Source organism: Lytechinus pictus, chromosome 18, assembly GCF_037042905.1.
Source record: "Lytechinus pictus isolate F3 Inbred chromosome 18, Lp3.0, whole genome shotgun sequence".
NCBI lineage: Eukaryota > Metazoa > Echinodermata > Echinoidea > Temnopleuroida > Toxopneustidae > Lytechinus > Lytechinus pictus.
Window position 1 is genome coordinate 11,768,838 of NC_087262.1, and position 20,226 is coordinate 11,789,063.

General features: G+C 36.7%; 1 protein-coding gene across 1 annotated transcript; it reads right to left on the reverse strand.

Moving 5' to 3' along the window:
* Positions 1 to 941: 941 nt before the first annotated feature.
* Positions 942 to 19,786, reverse strand: LOC129281523 (hypoxia-inducible factor 1-alpha inhibitor-like). The gene is made up of 8 exons (XM_064112742.1): positions 19,583 to 19,786; positions 12,108 to 12,352; positions 11,202 to 11,350; positions 10,620 to 10,765; positions 8,939 to 9,045; positions 7,838 to 7,901; positions 5,376 to 5,486; positions 942 to 4,163 (listed from the first exon to the last, which is right to left on the reverse strand). The coding sequence occupies exons 1-8, from the start codon at positions 19,745 to 19,747 to the stop codon at positions 4,089 to 4,091; spliced, it is 1,062 nt and encodes a 353-aa protein (XP_063968812.1). The 5' UTR covers positions 19,748 to 19,786; the 3' UTR covers positions 942 to 4,088.
* Positions 19,787 to 20,226: the final 440 nt, after the last annotated feature.

Below are 20,226 nucleotides of genomic sequence, written 5' to 3' on the forward strand. Positions count from 1 at the left end.
TTGGGGTTGACAGACTCCATCTTTGGCATTGCATGGCTCAGGTAGGAGGGGTCAGACCAAACGGTGTTGCATTGTCTGGTCCTCCTGGCAGTCGCAGGTAGTTTCTCCATCCCTACTGTATCCCCACTTTTGCATGGTCGTGTTCCAGTTTTCTTGTTATCAACAATTTGCATGCATTTTCTTTCATCATTTCTCAAATTTGATCAAGGTTTATACAAAATTTTGTCCCTCTTTGTACAAAAAAAGGGAAATTTGAGGTACAACAAATTCCATAAAAGAACATTTCCGGTCGTTCGTAAAACTGCGTAGTTTACGAACAATAGCTTATTCCCAAAATATATATTCTAAAAATAAATGGAAGTGAATTTGCAAGGGTATATAAGTAGAAAAGACAAGAAGACAATATAGAAGGAAAAAATACAGAAATGGCTCAAATCTCAACTGGTTTCTGACCATTTGATCTTTTTACCAGCAGCTGCATATATGGCTTATCTCATATCCTACAATTAAAAAATAATGTCCTACAATAAAAAAAAATAAAACTACCTCTAACATCAACATGAATATGTCATAAGAATTTACAGCCTATCACCTTGGATATAACACCTCTAATAAAACTTGAGATCAAAGACCAAAAAGAACCGACAATCTGGCAAATAAAGGAAAAGGCAACATCAGGGCAAGAAATTTGAAAGCTGTAAAGCACAAATTTGTATCACACTTGAGAGTCGGATCCATAAGCCAAATTTACTGATGCAATATTTCCTGGTTACATACATATATATATTTTTTTTTGATATTTTCATGGCTTTTGAACTTGTAAAAATATTAGCCGAAGATAGCTAGGTCAAGCAACTACCCACAAAGAAGTACCTACACCAAGCAACTGCATACATACATGTAATGTATGGTGATAGCGGTCACAAATATTTCAAAAAAACAACTACCCAACTATCACAATCACATGACTGTCTTTCTAATTATTACTTTCAATCATTCTCTAGTTTTATGTAAACATCAATCAGCTTCTGCATTTCATTATTATTTCATAGAAATTTCGCCAAACATTGGGCTAGATTATATTTTGTGTAATTTGTTTTCTAAGTTGATATTTGTACGCAGTGCTACATGCGGGGGGTGATATGCTTCCGAGCAACAGCTATTTATTATATGCTTTTATCACCCCTGACCAGCATGTAGCACTGCTCCATTCTGTATTGTTTGTTTTTACCATGTATAATGTCATCTATGTTTGTATCATGATTTAGTCAAATAAATAATAATAATAATAATTAAAAAAAACATCTCTAGGGGAGACAGAGGCAGTCATAACCTTTTCACTGTTTTGAATATCACAATTCATATACCATGCAATTCACTCAAACAACTGATTCACTTCACAAACAACCAAATATAAAGATGATATTCGAGTCCTTTGTAAGCGTAAAGGAACGTTATTAGGACATCATAATGTGATATGCGCCTATACAAAAACTGCGTTATTGATATTATTATCATAGATATCACATTACTGGGCATTACCTATTTTGTTCACCATTTTAACTGTCTATATTATTTCCTTGGGCAACATAACAATCTATTCATCCAAGACAGCTATCATTCTGTTTTGCTTCATCTCAAACTAATGCTGACACCATGAAAGTGTGGTACTGTATATTAAGGTAAATATATATTCACTCACTTTTTTGTTGTTTATTTTAAACATTGCAGCTTATAGCATGGATCCCATCGTTGTGTTTTTAGCTGCAGATTGATGAGTTGGCAGAATGCACCAATCTGCAACCTAGCACGACATACTACGCAGCAATATATATGGGAGCAATCACACTTTTGTGTGCGCACTTCAAAAATATGAAAGTCATATCTAAACATGAGCTCTGAAGGGTAAAAATTCAGGTTCTCGACTCCTAAATGTAATTCAGTATGGTTGACTGGTGATCTGTTATCCGAATTTTTGGTAAGATTCATGTGAACAACATGATTGGATTATAATGTTGACATTAAGCATCTTTATGCTAAAAAGATAAAAGCATGATTTTTCATTGGCTTGTTCCTTGCATGCAGTGGGTTTTTTTATACTGAAATATTCTTTCGAGATGACATGAAAGGAAAGAACCTAAAAACTCGTAACGATTGTTTCCACTTTCCCCTCAAGAAGAGATTGCTGCCTTTAACCCTAATTCTCCCGGGGGGGGGGGGGCATTATGGCCCCCCCCCCTCGACAATTTTCGCGATATATCTGCTGCGCAAAATTTTTTGACCTCGCCGCTCACTGACTTTTTACTTTCAAGTCTCGCGCAAATTTTGAGACCAAATTTGTGACGCCCGGGTATGCGGTTACGACATTACGCAACATTATGTAAGTGCATGTCAGACCCAAAATTGCTCATAAACGTGATTTCATGTACAAATCCAATGCAAATTGTGTATTTGGCCAAAATTCATAAATATATCATTATTTCTACTTTTAATGATTAAACTTAATTAATTTTGCCTTGTTTATGATCAGAATTAAGTCTGGAACGATTTCCATCGAAAAAACAATAAAAAACAAAAAGGAAAAAAACAAAGAAATACATAAGAAATTTAAAAAACAATAAAATACATAAGAAATCGGTCTTGGTACCAGAATTTTGTTCATTCACAATTGTTAGGAATGCTATAAAGAATATTTTCACCAAAAAAATAGCATTCTAGGAGCTTTATTTAGTGAATCAGAGCAAAAAGTATGATTTCATGAATAAATGAGCATAATTAATTCATATAAAATAAAAATATATGAATTCAGTGAAATTTACCAATGCAACTGCGTAGATTACGTCATTCTCTACCATCATGCAAATTTTCGTTGTGATCGCGCAATCCACGGCTGAGATCTTAAGGGGGGCCATAATGGCCCCCCCGGGAATGACAAGAATCAAAATACCCCGGGAGATTGAGGGTTAACCCATAGAAACACACAGATTTCACAAGGTCAAAATGGATCTTTTATGTTCCTCAAATTGGCAAGGTTCATTTAATTTTCTATTGACTTTCATGATTTGGGAAAATGAAATATGGATATAACATGAGACAAAATTAAGGAGTAAAGAATGGATTTACTGAAAAGTTGCCAATTTGCATTTTAAAACAGTGGTTTTGATGTTTTCATCTTATTGCTAATTTAGAGTGTGTCATGACTGGCTCAAGTTTAATGGATTTAGTTCAGAAACAGCTCAACTTATTGTACTAGGAATGGTACCAAATTTTGAAGTATGTTTTTCACTTTCTAATCATATTCCATTTGTAGTTACTGGCATCCGAGATTATGAGAAACTTTTAAAGTGAAAGGAAAGACTGCACCCTATGGGTTAATATGATATTACACCGGGCTCTGGGGAAGTATAGAGGAAATTAGTCGTCCGAGGTTGAACTGGCAACTGCTATATTTATCAAGGGATGGAGAAACAAGGGAAAAATAATATTGCCAGTCCAAGCTAGGATGAATAATTCCATCTATACTGTTGAAAGAAGCACCTGGTATATTTGTTTTATATCCCACTTTTAATAGGTTGGGACCAAAATCTATAGCGCTGAGCTTACAGAGTCCAGTTACTTGCAATGACTGACCTACTTTTCCCTTAGCTACCACACTCGGTGGAACCTCAGCAAACGCATCGCAGGATTTGCCCGGAAGAGAAGCTCGCTGACCGGCGCGTCCGAGAGATTGCTTGATCTGTGACGTCAATGATGGAATAGTGCACTACTCCATCAGGAACGTCAGAGTTTCTTTCTGGATGTTTTGTTTCAACATCGCAGCTAGTATAAGTTTGGTCACGTGATGCTATTTGAACCAGTAATACAGGATTCATTTTAAGTAGGATGTAATAAAAACTATAAGATCATCTATGGCATCTGATGTCTATGAAGGTTGATTTCTACGCTTATCTCAACATTCATTAGTTATCACAATAATCATAGATGTCAGTCAACAGACATTTTTCCATAAATCAGCTGATTGAATTAGGTAGATCATGGATTGAGGTGAACTATTGCTCGTAGGTGGAATGAGTGTGGCTGCCTGGATGCTAACTCGAAGGGGGCATGGGGTCAACTTGGTTGTCATAACGACCATCAACGATGAGATGAAAGAGCGATGAAACCTGTATTGTAGAGAAAGTGAAAACGGGGCGTGGCTAGTTATAGACAAGGTGATATCTTGAATGATTCAATCTAAATTTAGATTTGGTTGGAAACTTTGATTATCATCAAGATCAATATCATTATCACCCTCATATTTATTTTCATCATCATCAACTCTATCATCATCACCGTTATCATCACCATCATCATCATCACCAATCATCATCATCACCAATCATCATCACCATCATCATCATCACCAATCATCATCATTATCATCCATCATCACCATCATCACCATCATCATCACTGCCATCATTATTTCCATCATCGCCATCATTATCAACATCGTCATCATCATCATCACCAAAACCACAGCCACCACCAGTATCACAATCATCATCGGCAACACTATCATCATTACCATCCTCATACCCATCATCACAATTACCACCACTGTCATCATCACCATCATTATTATCACCAACACCTTTATCACCATCATCATTACCATCACCATCATTATTATCACGAACACCTTTAACATCATCATCATCACCATCATCATCACCATCATTATTATCACCAACACCTTTATCATCATCATCATCACCATCATCATTACCATCACCATCATTATTATCACGAACACCTTTAACATCATCACCATCATCATAATCATCCCCATTAGCATCATCACAATCATCATCCCCACCACCAAACACCATCACCATCCTAACCACAACTGCCATTATCATCATCACTACCATCATCACCACCACCACTATCACCACCATCACCATCTACAACATGAACATCAACATTATCACTCCCGTCACTGCACCATAACAGCATCATCACTGACATTGTCTTTGCCATCATCATCATCATCATCATCATTATCGTCATCGTCGTCATTATCATCATCACCATCATTATCTTCATCATCACCATCATCATCGTCATCATCATCATCATTATCATCATTACCATCATCACCATCACCATCATCACCATCATCATAACCGTCATCATCACCAACATTATCATCACCATCATCATAACCACCATTATCATCATCATCATCATTACCTCTCTCATCAACAAAATCTTCAACATCACCACCATCCAATCAATATCTCACCTTAACCATCACCATCAAAACTATCACTATCATCACTACCACCCCCCCCCCCCCCTTTGCTCAAATCTATCCATTCTTATTATTTCACCTCTTCTGGATCCTTGAGCACTTCAAACATCATCTTCTCAATGTTCCGTGTGATGGAAACCTTCTGCTGCGATGTTAGCGGGTACTCCACCTGCTTCGGTCCTGTTCCAGCCTATCGCCATAGAAACATGAAACACGATAAAATCACATACATTGTTTAATTGATCAGGGTACACAGGTAGATACATCAATATCAATAGCTGGATAGAGCTAACTCAACCCTAGAAAGACTGGGGGGCTGATTCAGCCCCCCCGACATTTTTCACGTAAATCCCCCATGCAAATTTTTTTTACCGTGTCCCTCGCTGACTTTTTACTTTCACATCTCGCGCAATTTTTTAGACCAAAATTGCGACCCCGGGTACGCGGTTCTACAATTACGCAACATTTTGTAAGTGCATGCAGACCCCAAATTGCTCAAAAATGCATGTGAATTTGTGTACAAATCTAATGCAAGTAGTGTTTTTTATTTTTTATTTTACTGATTAAAATCAATTAATTTCATCTTGTTTATTGTCAAAATAAAGTGCCCGACAATGTCCATTGGAAAGACAATAAAAAAAAAGTTCAAAAAAGAAATTTATAAAACAATAAAATACATAAGAAAATAAACGTGATGTTGACATTTTTTAAAAATACATTTGATCAGATTCCTATAAAGAGTCTGTGAACCCAAATTTAGCATTTAAGGGGCATTTTATTAGAGCAAACTTTTGATTTTAAGCGTAATTAGCAATGAGATTTTTTGCAGAATTTGAACTTATAGTTTTGTATATTATGCCATGGGTAACGTGCATGCCAAATTGTGTTGCGATCGACGGCCAAGATCAAAAGGGAGGGCTGAATCAGTCCCCCCCCCGTCTTCTTAGACGTCGAAATAGCCCAGTCTATTTAGGGTTAAATGTACTCCAAGGTCAAGCACACACAAGGTTCTACACTTTTTCTCTTTAATACGTGTGCGTATATGCGTGTTGTTTCCTCCATGTTAGTGTGGCCCCATATACTGTTATTTGTTTCAAGGAGTACTTTTCCTGAGCTTCAAGGTTGTGTGTGCAGCAGTATACAACAAGCTCTATCCAGCTCTTTTATATCTATGGGTAGACACCATAGAATCAAGATTGCTCTGCTTTTGCTCATTAATTGGCAACAATCATAAATTTTTATACTTTTAAAATTAATATGGATATAACATCACTTAAAATGTATAATTAATAATAGGAATAATTAATGTAAAATTGCTGCTTTAATTTTCGAGTGAATTTCTTAATCTTGTTTTCAACATGTTGCCAATTTAGAGTGTGTACTCATTAGTATTAGCTTAAAGGTAAAGTCCACCCCAGAAAAATGTTGATTTGAATAAATCGAGAAAAATCAAACTAGCATAACACTGAAAGTTTCATCAAAATCGGATGTAAAATAAGAAAGTTATGACATTTTAAAGTTTTGCTTATTTTTCACAAAACAGTGATATGCACATTTCAGAGGCATGCAAATCAGACAGTTGATGATGTCCCCCACTCACTATTTCTTTTGTTTTTTATTGTTTGAATTAGACAATATTTCATTTTTTACATATTTGACAGTACGGACCAACTTGACTGATATAATAATGCTTATTCCACATACTCAGTGAGGAATTAATCGTTGTTTCACTTGATAATGAGGAGAAAATTAGAATATTATATATTTCATACTGTAAAATACAAAATAAATAGTGAGTGGATGACGTCATCAGTCTCCTGATTTGCATACCGATCAGGATGTGCGTATAACTGTTTTGTGAAATTAAGCGAAACTTTAAAATGTCATAACTTATTTTAAATCCGATTTTGACGAAATTTCCAGTTATGACTGTTGGATTTTTCTTTTTTTATTCAAATTAGTTTTTTGTTGGGGTGGACTTGTCCATTAATTTAAACAGCTTTTATTCAGGAATGGAAACACCTACAACTACATGTAACTATACTTGGATGGTATCATTTTTTTTTTCAATACATTTTCTTTTTAAATCACATTCCATATGTGGTTGCTCATATTCAGGAGGCCATTTCATAAAGCTGTTCGTAAGTTAAGAGGGACTTTAAGAACGACTGGTGAACCTTTCTTTTGGTAATAAACGACATTCACCATTAAATGTTCATTGGTATTATTTAGCGCGTAAGAAAGGTTCAACAGTCATACTTTTAGTCGCTCTTAACTTATGAACAGCTTTATGAAACACCCATCGGGATAAATAGAAACGGGGCCGTTTCATAAAGCTGTTCGTAGAGCGACTTTAAGAATGATTGGTGATCCTTTCTTACGCGCTTAACCATCGCCAATGAATATACCATTTATAACAAGAAAGGATCACCAGTCGTTCTTAAAGTCGCTCTTAACTTACGAACAGCTTTATGAAACACCCACCTGGAAAGGTTTCTAGATTTCGCAAGGCAACTGATGAAATATGACCTTTGACCTTACCTTGAACCAGAATGTCACTGATACCGTCACTCCACCATGTAAGAGAGATTCGACATGATGCCACCTGAATAAAGACAAAGAAATCAATACAAATTTCAATACAAAGACTACTATAGCTGTTCCTGTGTTATGCATATCATGGACTACTGGGCCCCGTCTTACAAAGAGATGCAATTGATCCGATCAATCACAACTATGGACGGCCAGCAACGTCAACATCTATTATGCATGTTTGTTCAAAATACTTTCTCATTATGATAATATTCATGCATTCGTTGTTTTCTTGAAAATTAACTGTGCTTCTCTTTGTTTACAAAGGACATTGTGCAAAGTTCCTGTAGAAAAAATTATGACACTGATGGGATTTCCATAGAGTTACGATTAATTGGATCAATCGTAACTCTTTGTAAGAAAGGGCCATGGGGCCCGTCTTACAAAGAGTTGCGATTGATCTGATCAATCGCAACTATGGAAAGCCTGCAAAGTCAACATATAAAATGCATGTTTGTTCAAAAATATTCTAGATATGAATGTATATCCATTAATTCATCGATTTCTTGACAAATTGGTGTGTTCGCCTTCGTTTACAAAGCACATTTTGCAAATATCCTCTAGAAAAAATTATGACACTGATGGGATTTCCATAGAGTTACTTTCATTGGATCAATCGTAACTCTTTGTAAGAAAGGGCCCTGGTGTATGCTCTTGTGCTAAATAATATCCCCAAAAATTGATGGTGTTTTTTTTTATAACGGGATTGGATTTCCTACTTGTATGACCCTAAGCAAATTTCACCAAATAATAAACTTTGCATTTAAATGCTTGCTAATATTACTAATAATAAAAAAAGAATTGATCTTCATATATATATTTCATCTGTAGCCAATGTAAATTAAAAGTTTGAGAATCTGATTTGAAAGCACTCAAAAATGTGTTCCATTCTTGCACAATGATGTGTGGAACTTATAAACAGCTTTATGCAACATCCCAAAGGCTGCAAAAGCATTTTCAAATTCAAGGTGGGAGCATTTCTACATTTGGGGCTAATTGCCAAGTGTCCCTCGGTAAACATTTTGACATTTTAAACATCCGAACACTCACCAGTACATTGGAATGTATATGACATCTCCTGGACCGACAATGGCTTCTACTCCTTTGGCCTTTTGGAACTTTGGGAACCTCTTGTAATCCGGATTGTCAAAGTTTACCTAGAAGGGAAGAAAACAATGAAAACAGGTGCAGGGGTTGGTACAGGTGTGGAAAGGTTGTGTATTAGGTTGTGGCAGGCCAGACATCTCATTTATTTGTCTTCAATTAAAAAAAAAGGCATCAAGGGCTTTCTCATGGTGAGGGTACTTTTCTTCTTTTCCTTCTCCTTCATCCTTCTACTTCTTCTTCCCCTCCTCCTTCTTCTCCTCCGTCTTTTATTCCTTCCATTCCTTCCTTCACATCCCCCCTCCTCTCCCTTCCCCCAATCCTTCCTCTTCTCTTTCTTATTCATTTTTGCTTCGGCATTCCCTAAACCTATCCTTTCTTTCAAGATTATTGGTTTCTTACTATTCTTCTTTTTCTTTGATACCACGTTATCTTCCTTCAACATAAAACCTACCTGACTCTGTCTGTAATTGGGATGATGGACTGGATATGGATAGAGACATTCAAACTTCTTCTAATCTTCCTCTTTCTCCTCCTCCTCTTCCTCCTCTGCTCTACCAGAGCTGCCAAGTTGTATTTTGCATTTTCAGTATTCTTATCCCCCCAAATCAGTATTTTGACAAAAAAAATCAGTATTTTTACCGTGTGAGATAAATATGCATGCATCATGCAGACCTGCCAACCTCTGGGAATGAAAAACTGTATTCTGTGATTTAAAAAAATGTATTTTTCCCCAAAAAAGTGTATTTCATAATAAAATGCGTGGCGCACTTGCTCATTGCGGCGCTCAAGCTGCATGCAGGCTAAAATGCGCACTGCTCTTGCAGATGAAAAAAAAAAACATTGAAACATGTGTATATCTCACCCTGGTTTTAACAAAATGATTGAAAAAAAAACAAGTTACCTGAAATTATATTGATCTAATAACCATATTTGTGTAAGTTTTTATGAAAAAGAGACATATAGAGAGGATTTTTTTTTAAAGAAAAAATGTACTGCCGTATTTTGGTTGCAAAAACGTACTAAATACGCCAAAAACATACTGGTTGGCAGGTCTGCTCTACTCCTCATCCTTTCTCCTCTCTACTCCTCTTCCTTTCTCCTCCCCCTCCTGCTCCTCCACCTCTTTCTCCTCCTCCTCCCTATTCCTCCATCTCCACCTCCTCTTCGTCCTCCAACTCCTCCTGCTTCTCCATCTCCCCCTCTTACTCACTCCTCCACCTGCTCCTTCTCACCCTCATCCTCTCTTCTCCTCATACTCCCTTCATCCTCCTCCTCTCTCCTCATCCTTCTCCCCCTCCTCTCTTCTTCTCTTCCTTCTCCTCCTGCCCCTCCTCCTTGCTACTCCTCATCCTCTCTCCTCCTTCATTCTCCTACTCCTGCTCCTCCTCCTCACCTCATCCTCTTTTTTCCTCTTCCTCCTGCTTCTCCATCTCCACCTCCTCTTTGTCCTCCAACTCCTCCTCCTGCTTCTCCATCTCCTCATCTTACTCCTCCTCTCTCATCCTCCTCCTCATCCTCCATCCTCCTCATCCTCCATCCTCCTCCTCTCTACTTGTCCTCCTCTCTTCCTCCTGCTCCTCCTCCTTGCTACTCCTCCCTCATCTTCCTCAACAATAAAGCCTACCTGACTCTGTCTATCATTGGGATGATGGACTGGATACGGATACATACATTCAAACTGATCGGGTGGGAACATGATGAATCTCTTATAACCCTTGACCTGAGCAAAGAAGTTCTCTTGCTCATCATAGTGAGCTGGAGTTACGTTTCCTGTAAAACAAACAAACGCAGGATGAGATGAAAAAGCTTAGAATACATGTACATGTACATGTATTTGTCATTTTTTGTTGTTATTGGGTCAACAAATATGCTGTTAAATTGCATTGACGCCTATGTTAATGACGAACACACATTGCTCATTTACATTACAAATAATACAGTGTACTTTTGTAACTTGCTTCCTTTTGCCAAAGAAGGGCAGTTATGTGATTTACGATGAGGTATATAAAATGAATATAGACTGCTCTGTCTTCAGATGACGGTGAAAATAATCACTTACTTAGTGCTTTTCATACTGGCCCTTTTCTCTCCCCGAGATCTTGCCGGAGGGGTGATAAAAGGGATGGTATGAAAAGCACCTAGGGAGTTATAGATCCATACACAGTCATCCTCATGAGTGGTCAATTTCTGTATACTTCATCCTTACCTTCCATTGATACGAGAAGAAGATTGGATGTGAGTGGTCCCCAGTTGTTCTTCTTCTGGTAGTCTGTTACCCAATTCCAGTTGAACCTCACAAAGTCTTCCACAATGTTTGGCCCTACGGAGTCATTCAGAGCTTGCTGGAGGTATATCCTACATGGCAACAAGAATAGAAAACTAACGTCAGCAGGATTTTGATTTCATGAATCAGCACAACAAATTGTCTCAAACTCTCTCAAGCATCTCCTCTCTTGACCTCTTCAAAAACCATCTTATTAAAAACACACATAGACCTTATCTTGTTTTATGCCGTTAACAGCGCTTTGTATCTTCTGGAAAAAAAATATATAAATCCAAATATAATTTGTTTCATAAAACAAACATGTACGCCAACGAAATTCATTATCATGAGAGGTTTGTTGGTTGACCAATTTTTCCTACACAGAGAAAATAGCAAGAAATATTAAATTGAACAATGAATCTCGGGTTCAGGGTAGAATAAGGATTAATCGATAGAACTATAAGTGAGATATCAGAAAAACTGTAGTGTTTAAATGGGTTACAATTCCTCGTGATAAATGCAGTGTCGAATCTGTGTTGACGACACTTTGGTTGATCAATCTCTCAGGCTTAACAGGTACCTTGTATGAGTGACGTTATGACATGGGCCAAACTTGTGCGGTTGTATTTTATGAAACACACGAGTTGTCTACCCCCTAAATATGATGGAATGTTACAAACATTTTAATTGCTTTTTTTACAGGGCCATGTGTCATCAAATCATAATACATTTTACAATTGATCTACATGTAGATAGACTGACAGAAAAAAAAGGCAAGAATCCGAAACACCATCCACAACCACAACCTTGCAAATACTTCAGTCCAGCAATAGGAATGGTAACACTCACTTGTCCGTGCCACCTTTCTTCTCTTCCAAAAGCTGAACAAACTCCAGGAACGTCATCTCCATGAGCCTCGTGTTGGGCGTGAATTCCTTCTGTATCCTAGCCTTCTTGTCGTCAAAGTACATGAAGCGGTGGTTCTTGGAGACGTACACGTTGAATTTGCCCTTGCCAAGGTTCCCCTCTAAGTAGTCCAGGTCCCATTTTAGGGCTGTCTGGACCAGATTGGATCCCGTGATCACCACTGGTTTCTGAATTGAAGTAAAAAAGTGGAAGAGGAGAATTAGGCGGTACTGGAGATGTGGTGCTTGTGCTCGATTACTACCAATGTAAATATATTAGAATATGGAGGTAACAAGCGTAAATCGATGACAATATAAATGAAATTTGTAGGGTGTATATTGACTTTACAAAGTGCGCAGGTGGGCTGACTATATAAACGAATAATTTTTTTATGTTTCTACCACTTCCACTACAAGTTGATATTGCACAATGAATGAAGACTTGATTATTTTTAATATTAAAAAGTAGAGCATTATTTTGAATACTTCTTATTTGTAACAGATTTCAAACTCTTTGAGTATATATTTCTAAAAACAAAAAAACTCATGTAATTTTTTTTCCAACCTGAGCATGCTACTTGCTTCTGAAAAAGTATATGTGCCCCCAGTAGAAATTAGTGTTAGTAATACATTTATGTACTTAAAGAGAAAAGTTTGATCAATTTACATAAAGTAAGTTGTAAACACCATGTTGTAAACACAATATTTTGATTCGGGAGGTCTACCTGACTGTCAATATGGTGAACTTCAAATTCGCAGAGAAAAAAGAAAAAAGGCCTAGTACCGGTATTGAGCTATTACATTTTTGTTGTTGTTGCTAATTTCAACTCCACATAAACCAGAGTGACTTTGTGAAGAGCTTGGTGAAACTGACATTGACTTTATCTAATTGTGGAACATCCTTAATGTGACAAAATAGATTTTGATTCATCCTTATTACAAGAAAGAGTGTATTTTGTTAATTACGTTCTGTATTTATATAATTTTTGCTTTGTTATTTACTATCCATACTATATATCTTTGTAAAAAGAAGGGAACAGCGTTATTTACAAGCCCTGCTTTCTGGGTTCATTTTCTTTTTTCCTCATCAATGAATTTTAGCGATTATGGATTTTTACCTGGTATATACATTACGTTTGTTTTTAACATTTGGAAAATAAAATCAATTTGAACTGAATTGAAGAAAAAAGAGTTGCTCTTATTAAAGCAAGACAATCAAAATAACATGTCAAATTGAAGTATAATCAAATCTGTCTCTTTAGGCCTCCCAATCCTAAAATAAAAAGAATAGCCAGGTTCTATAACAAATATTCCTTTCAATCAAAATAGGAGACAATATTGATGGCCCCTGAAAACAGGTTTCCACTACATCTAGACAGGTTGCTGCTAAGACACAGTTTGACAGGATCATGTATTGACAAAAAACATCCACCTCTAACAGGAAATATTATGAACATAAAAGAAACCCAAAACCATAATCTATTCAATTCACTTGGAGATAATTGCACATTGAAACTGTTATCTGGATTGGCATTTACTAAATCATGAATCAAAGGTCGCTCTTGAATCAACAATGGAATATGGAACAAATCTTTGATACAGATCAATGAATGTGATTTGCGTGTGGCATCATATTCATGCATGTTTATTTAGTATGTGTTCATTATTGCAGTGTACTTTGCCTCCCATTATTTACCAGGCATTCAATTCTCATGCATCATTATATTGTACACCTTTCTATTCATTGGTAGGTTATAATGCACAGAAGGAACTACCTACATGTACATGTACACCTGCATCATATATATGTTTTCATGCACCTAAATGTAAACATCTTTCATAACCATGAAGATTTCTCCAATTTCTTCGGGTGTGACTTATCTACCTTTTAAATAAAATAATTGTATACTGAATTATCTTACTTTCATAAGAATTTTTTAAAACAAAGTCAGAAGGTAGATTTTTATGGCTGGAGACAGCATCAATAAAGCTCTTTCCCCATTCAAACTGTCACTGGTGTACAGATGGGGGGGCTCTTGCTTGCCCCACCCCCCAAAAAAAAAATCACACGCAAGAAAATAAAAGAGTTAAATGTAAGAGGAGAGAAAAGGAAAGGGATAAAGGTGAAATATGATAATATTTTCTGAATATTATGTCAAAATCATATGATATTATTTTCTGAATATTATGTCAAAATCTATCATAAAATTTATGTAATCATGTCAAAATTTTTGCTCGCTCGTAACTTAACAATTTTACGTGATACGCCATAACAAGTCCCCTCAAAATTTTTGGCTCATCACGCCACTGTAAACTATCCCCAATTATATTCAAATGTTTTTATTTTCATCATCGGAATGAATTCTCAGGTTTAAACTTTTGAAAAGAACTGTAATACTTGCTTGAAATCTACATGTACAGGGGTCGCAGAATCGAAGGTGAGCAGAGGGGAATTCAGTATCCACACTTTTTTCAGTGAACATAAACAGAAATTAAGTAAGAATTACGATCTTTAATATTCTGCTTTTTTACATGGTTAGCCCCCGCCCCTTCAACATATTGATCTATAATATTTTTAATCATAGAAAACAAAATTCAGATGGCCAAAATGAAATGTTACTTGAATTGAAAAATTTTAAATTCAGTTGAAAATTTTAGCTGAAAACCGATAATTCTGATGATAACCAAGAAAAAAGGCATATGTGCGACAGGGTATTAATATTGCTTGGAAAAGTACCTGACATTTTATGAAATTCCGTACTTATTTTTGCTCATTTCCAAAGCCAATTTGCACATATTTTTTATTTATACATACAAACACTTGGTCATTTTATTGGATTCTGTTCAAACTCATTTTCAGGTCGTTACCACAACTTGTTTATCTTTAAAGGGGAATGAAAGCTTTGGAACAAGTAGGCTTGTGTCGAAACATAAAAATCAAGGATTAAGAACAGAGAAAGTTTGAAAAAATCGGATTAATAATGAGAAAGTTATGAGCATTTGAATATTGCAATCAGTAATGCTATGGAGATCCTCTCATTGGCAATGCAACAAGGATGTGTGATGTCACATGTGAACAACTTTCCCTTTGATGGACTATAAAATACCCTCAAAATGTCTCTTTTTGCTTTAGGTCCATGGTGATACAAACTCTTTATCCATGATGTATTCTTTAAAAATCTGTATTACATGCCCTCCTATAGAAAGAACACATGATCTATGGATAGATTTGATAAAAGAGGCAATTTAAGTGAAATATATATTAAAGTAATGGGGAAAGTTGTTCACAAGTGACATCACACATCTTTGTCGCATTGCCAATTTGAGGATCTCCATAGCATTAGTGATCGCAATATTCAAATGCTCATAACTTTCTCATCATTTGTACGATTTTTCTCAAACTTTCGTTGATCTGTTTCTTTGATTTTTCTGTTTTCACACAAGCTATCTTGTTCCAAAGGTTTCATTCTCCTTTAAGCAAGACTTTTATTGAAATGCCATTGACTGTTATTTTTCACCCAATCTTGCAGTATTATGATTGTTCTCCTTTAATTCAAATCAGCTTTTTGTTGGGTAGATTTGTCCTTTAAGCAAAATATGCCTAATACAATTCTAACATGCAAACCATAATTCCCATATTTGTCTACGGTATATTGGCGAACATAGCCACCAATCCTAAAACACTTTAACATATTATACCTAGCATCACTAGCGTACCTACGGGGGGGGGGGGGCAGGGTGGGCACTCTGCCCCCCCCTGACGAGTCACAACCCATGCAAAAACGTATCTTTGCCCCCCCTGACGGGCTTGAAAAACCTTTTTTGCCCCCCCCCCTGACGAGCTTTAAGACCTTCAATGCCCCCTTGACGAACTTGAAGACCTTTTTTTTTTTTTTTTTTTTTTTGCTGCTTGTCAATTTTTTTCTGGTACGAAATCCTTTATTTGTGATCGAAGACCTTTTTTTTTTTTTTTTTTTTTTTTTTTTGCTTGTCAAATTTTTTGGCGGACGGTTTTGCCCCCCCTGTGGAAAATCCTAGGTACGCCACTGCCTAGCATATTACAAATATCAATGCATCTAGGCAGAGATGCCAAGTTAAAAAAAATGTTATGCGTGAGATTTTCATGACTCGGCGTCTCTGCGCGCGCGCAGCCAGTACTTACATATGTACGTTTCGAAAAGGTTTAATTTTTCGGGCTTCATCATGATACCGATCCATACTACAAAACCAAAACCATGCGATGCACGCACGCGATTCATCGTATCACGTACTAGCTGTGCGCCGACTGCACCCTTGATTCGTCTCACGTGCCGGGGTAGACGCGACGGCGTGCAAAGGCGGTCGGCCAGTGCGTATAATCTAGTGAATAATGCTACTTTTTCTCTTTTTTTCTGTCCGGTCCTGATGCGTGAGAAAAATGGGTGCCATGCGTGAGATCGTGAGACGGACCCTGGACGCATTGTGCGTGAGACTTGGTAGCTCTGTCTAGGTATAACAAGTGGAACGCCTCTGGCAGTCTCACTTGCATTACGCGATTCAATATAGCAGCAGTACTGACTTTGAAAACAGCTATTGAATAATAATTCACAAAAGAAAACACTCATATGATAATAAAATACTATGTCCACTGACCCAACATGACCTTTGACCATCATCATGTGACCCAAGATGTGTGCAAAACATAATTGGTCTATGTTTCATGAACTACAAGTAGATCCATAAACTTTCAAAGTTATGATGCCAATTCAACAAATACCCCAAACACAGCCAAAGTTCACTTCATTGACCTTAAATGACCTTTGATCTTGGTCATGTGACCTGAAATATGCACATGGTATTCAGGGATACATGGTTACTCTAATGTCCACGTTTCATGAACTAGATCAATAAAATTTTAATGTTATGATGACAAAACTACAAATACCCCTATTATCAAAGTCCGTCTGTATCAGCATGCATTGGTGCATGCATTGGTGAGAGTTCATTACAGTCCCACGTATGCACTTGCGTGTGTTGATAAACTTTTTTCTATATCTTTTTGAGCTAAAAAGTTACTGATCAATAATTTTTTTTTTTTTTTTTTTTTTTTTATCTTTCTTTGTTTCTTTCTTTTTTCTTCCTTCATTCCTTCCTTCTTAATTTTTTTTTATCTATTTCTTTCCTTTTTCTTTTCTTCTTTCTTTCCTTCCTCTTTTTTCTCTTCTTCCTCCCTTACTTTCCTTCATTCTTCTTTTCATTCTTTCTTTTTTTCTATCTTTCTGTTTCTTTTTTTTCTCTTCCTTTATTCCTTCCTTCTTTCATTTTTTTTTCTTTCTTTCTTTACTTTTTTCTTTACTGCTTTCTTTTCTACTTTCTTGATTATTGTTCTTATTTCTTTCCTTCATTCTTTATTTTTCTTTAATTCTTCCTTTCTTTCCTTCCTCTTTTTTTCTTCTTTCTGGTCTTTCTCCCACACTTTTCTTCATTCTTCTTTTATTTTGTCTTTAGTTTCTTTCCTTCTTTTGTTTTCCTTTTTTCTTTTCAACTTTCAGTAATTCTTTTATCCCTTTTCTTCTTTCTTTCCTCTTTTTTTCTTTTCATCCTTACCTTCTTTTCTTGTCTTTCTCCCATGCTTTCCTTCATTCTTCGTTTCATTCTTTCTTTACTTTCATTCAATCTTTTTTTTTCTTCCTTCATTCCTTTTTTTCATTTCTTTATTTTTTCTTTCTTTACTTTTTTCTTTCTTTACTTTTTTCTTTCCCATTTTCTTGATTATTTTTATTTCTTACCTTCATTCTGTCATTATTTTCTTTAATTGACTTTAATTGACTTTATGTATAATCGAAACTGAAAAATGCGATACCAAAAATTTGGATCGAAAGAATTCTAGACATAAGTTATGCGGGAGCGACGTATTCGAAATTAGAACACTTGATTTTATTAGACTATGATCAATGAAATCTCGCAATTTCTATAGTTTATTGTGTGGATTAAAGAAAAAAGAACCGGCTGTTTTAACATTCTGGAAGGTAAACTGAACCTTGCAATTGATTTTGATTGGAAAGACACATTGAAATTTAAGTTTAAGACATTGAAAAACAATAAAATAAAGCAACTCAACTTCAAAACTCTTCATAGGATTTTACCGTTTAGATACAACTTGTGGAGGTGGAAAATTGTAACAGACAACATGTATTTTCTGTAAAACAACAGAATCTTTTTGTTCATGTTGTTTTAGAATGCCCAAGCATAAAGCCTTTCTGGAAACGCATTGTGGATTTGATTAATTTAATGTTTAAAGAAAAAATTATATTAAACAAAAAATTATTAATAGGCCTAGTTGGTTTTGATTTCACACATGAAAAAGCAACAGTTATAAATACAGTCCTTGTGTATGCTCAATATGCAATCTATTTGATGTAACTGATTAATTATTTTCAAGGTAAACCATACAACAGTTATTCTATATGGCATGTGTTTAAATATGAAATTCTTTTAGACGACATCTTGGATGTTGTCTCTGAGACCCTGGATGTTAATACATGTTGGCAATTGAATGAATAAAGAACCTCTGACACGAGGAAAAAAAAAGTCATTATTTTCTTTCCTTTTTCTTTTCCTCTTTTAATCTTCCTTTCTTTCTTGTCCTCTTTTTTTCTTTCCTTTTTTTGGGGTCTTTCTCCCATACTTTCCTTCATTCTAAAGTTTTTTCTTTCCTACTCATTCATTCTTTTTTTTCTTTCCTTCCTTCTTTCCTCCCACCTCCCCCCCCCCCTGGCCACGTCGCTCCACTTGCTTGCTGCATGAGACTCTACAAAAAAAGTTACAGAAATCTCAGTTTCATGCCTGCATTTAATAAGTTTTATTTGTGATAGTGAATAATTCATGTGTCTGAAACTCTGAATATGTCTGCAATAGCCAATACTCTACACTACATGCATGAAATTTTAACTTTGAGTATGATAAAATCATGGAACACAAATAGGGGTCTAACTTTAACGTTACAACATGGTTTTAATAAACTTAAAACGGCCCCAGCCCCGCGCGCGCCCCAGCCAAGCCTGAGACACTCGCAGCTCTAAAATAGCCGCCGCAAAATATCGCCTTTATCGGGTGCCCATTTTTCATCATGTTCATGGGGGACATCTAAAAAGAGCCCTCATAAAAAAGTAATTTTTTGGTTGCAAGGGTTTCATTCTCTTTTGAAACTGTGTTGCTGAACATAACACCCACTCACCCCCCCCCCCCCCCCCCCCCCAACGAACCTCGGCCTCGCAGCGCAGGGAGCCGGGAGTTTTCCATTCAATCTCCGCCGCCAGCGCCCCACTGAAATGGTTCGCTGCTCGCTGGCGCTTTGGCACGTACACCATCGCTCGAGGCGTCCCAGAGTTTGCGCACTGCACTCTCTCTCTCTTCTCTCGCTATGTCTCATATACTTACCCCTTCTCGAACATATTCGCTGACTTTAGGATCCGACACATCTAGCCTTGGAATCTGTTCGGTTGGAAATGTGTATTTTCTGTGCTGTGATGGGTCTAAATCAATTCTGATTTCCGTATTTTGATCCGATTTTGCAGTTCCGCATTCACTTGCAGACGACGCCATTTTCCCCGTCTCAAAATGTAAACATTGCTCAGATCTCGAGGTGGCGCTATTTGTCTGAGTTTTTTGGCCGAGCATTTTCCATACAAGTATATTGGCCCGAATTCACAAAGGTCGACTAAAGTTATACCCGGGGTATAAAACGTGTCATTTGACGTCATTTTAATCCATGGACTAAAGTTAGCACTGGGGTATAACTCAGCCGTGGGTTAAATTTAGCACCGTTTGTGAATAGCGCGGTGGACTACCTTTATACCCCGGTATTAGTTAACCCCCGACTAAATTTAACCCCGGTATAACTTTAGTCGACCTTTGTGAATTCGGGCCATTATGTTTTGACTGCGCGGTTTCGTGGACGAAACAAGGCGGGGTCCAAGGATGGAAGGTCCGGGATTCGATTTCCAGTACGGACCATGAGCCAGGCCCCGGAGCCTGGCATTCTATCCTCATCCTCATTACAGCTACATTACTCTTTTATTTTG

Coding starts and splice junctions, on each gene's coding strand:
- LOC129281523 (XM_064112742.1), bottom strand. CDS start 19,747: ATGGCGTCGTCTGCAAGTGAATGCGGAACTGCAAAATCGGATCAAAAT. Junction 9,046..10,619: donor CCAATGATAGACAGAGTCAG/GTAGGCTTTATT, acceptor CTTCCCTTCTAG/GTAAACTTTGACAATCCGGA. Junction 5,487..7,837: donor CAGTGACATTCTGGTTCAAG/GTAAGGTCAAAG, acceptor CTATGGCGATAG/GCTGGAACAGGACCGAAGCA.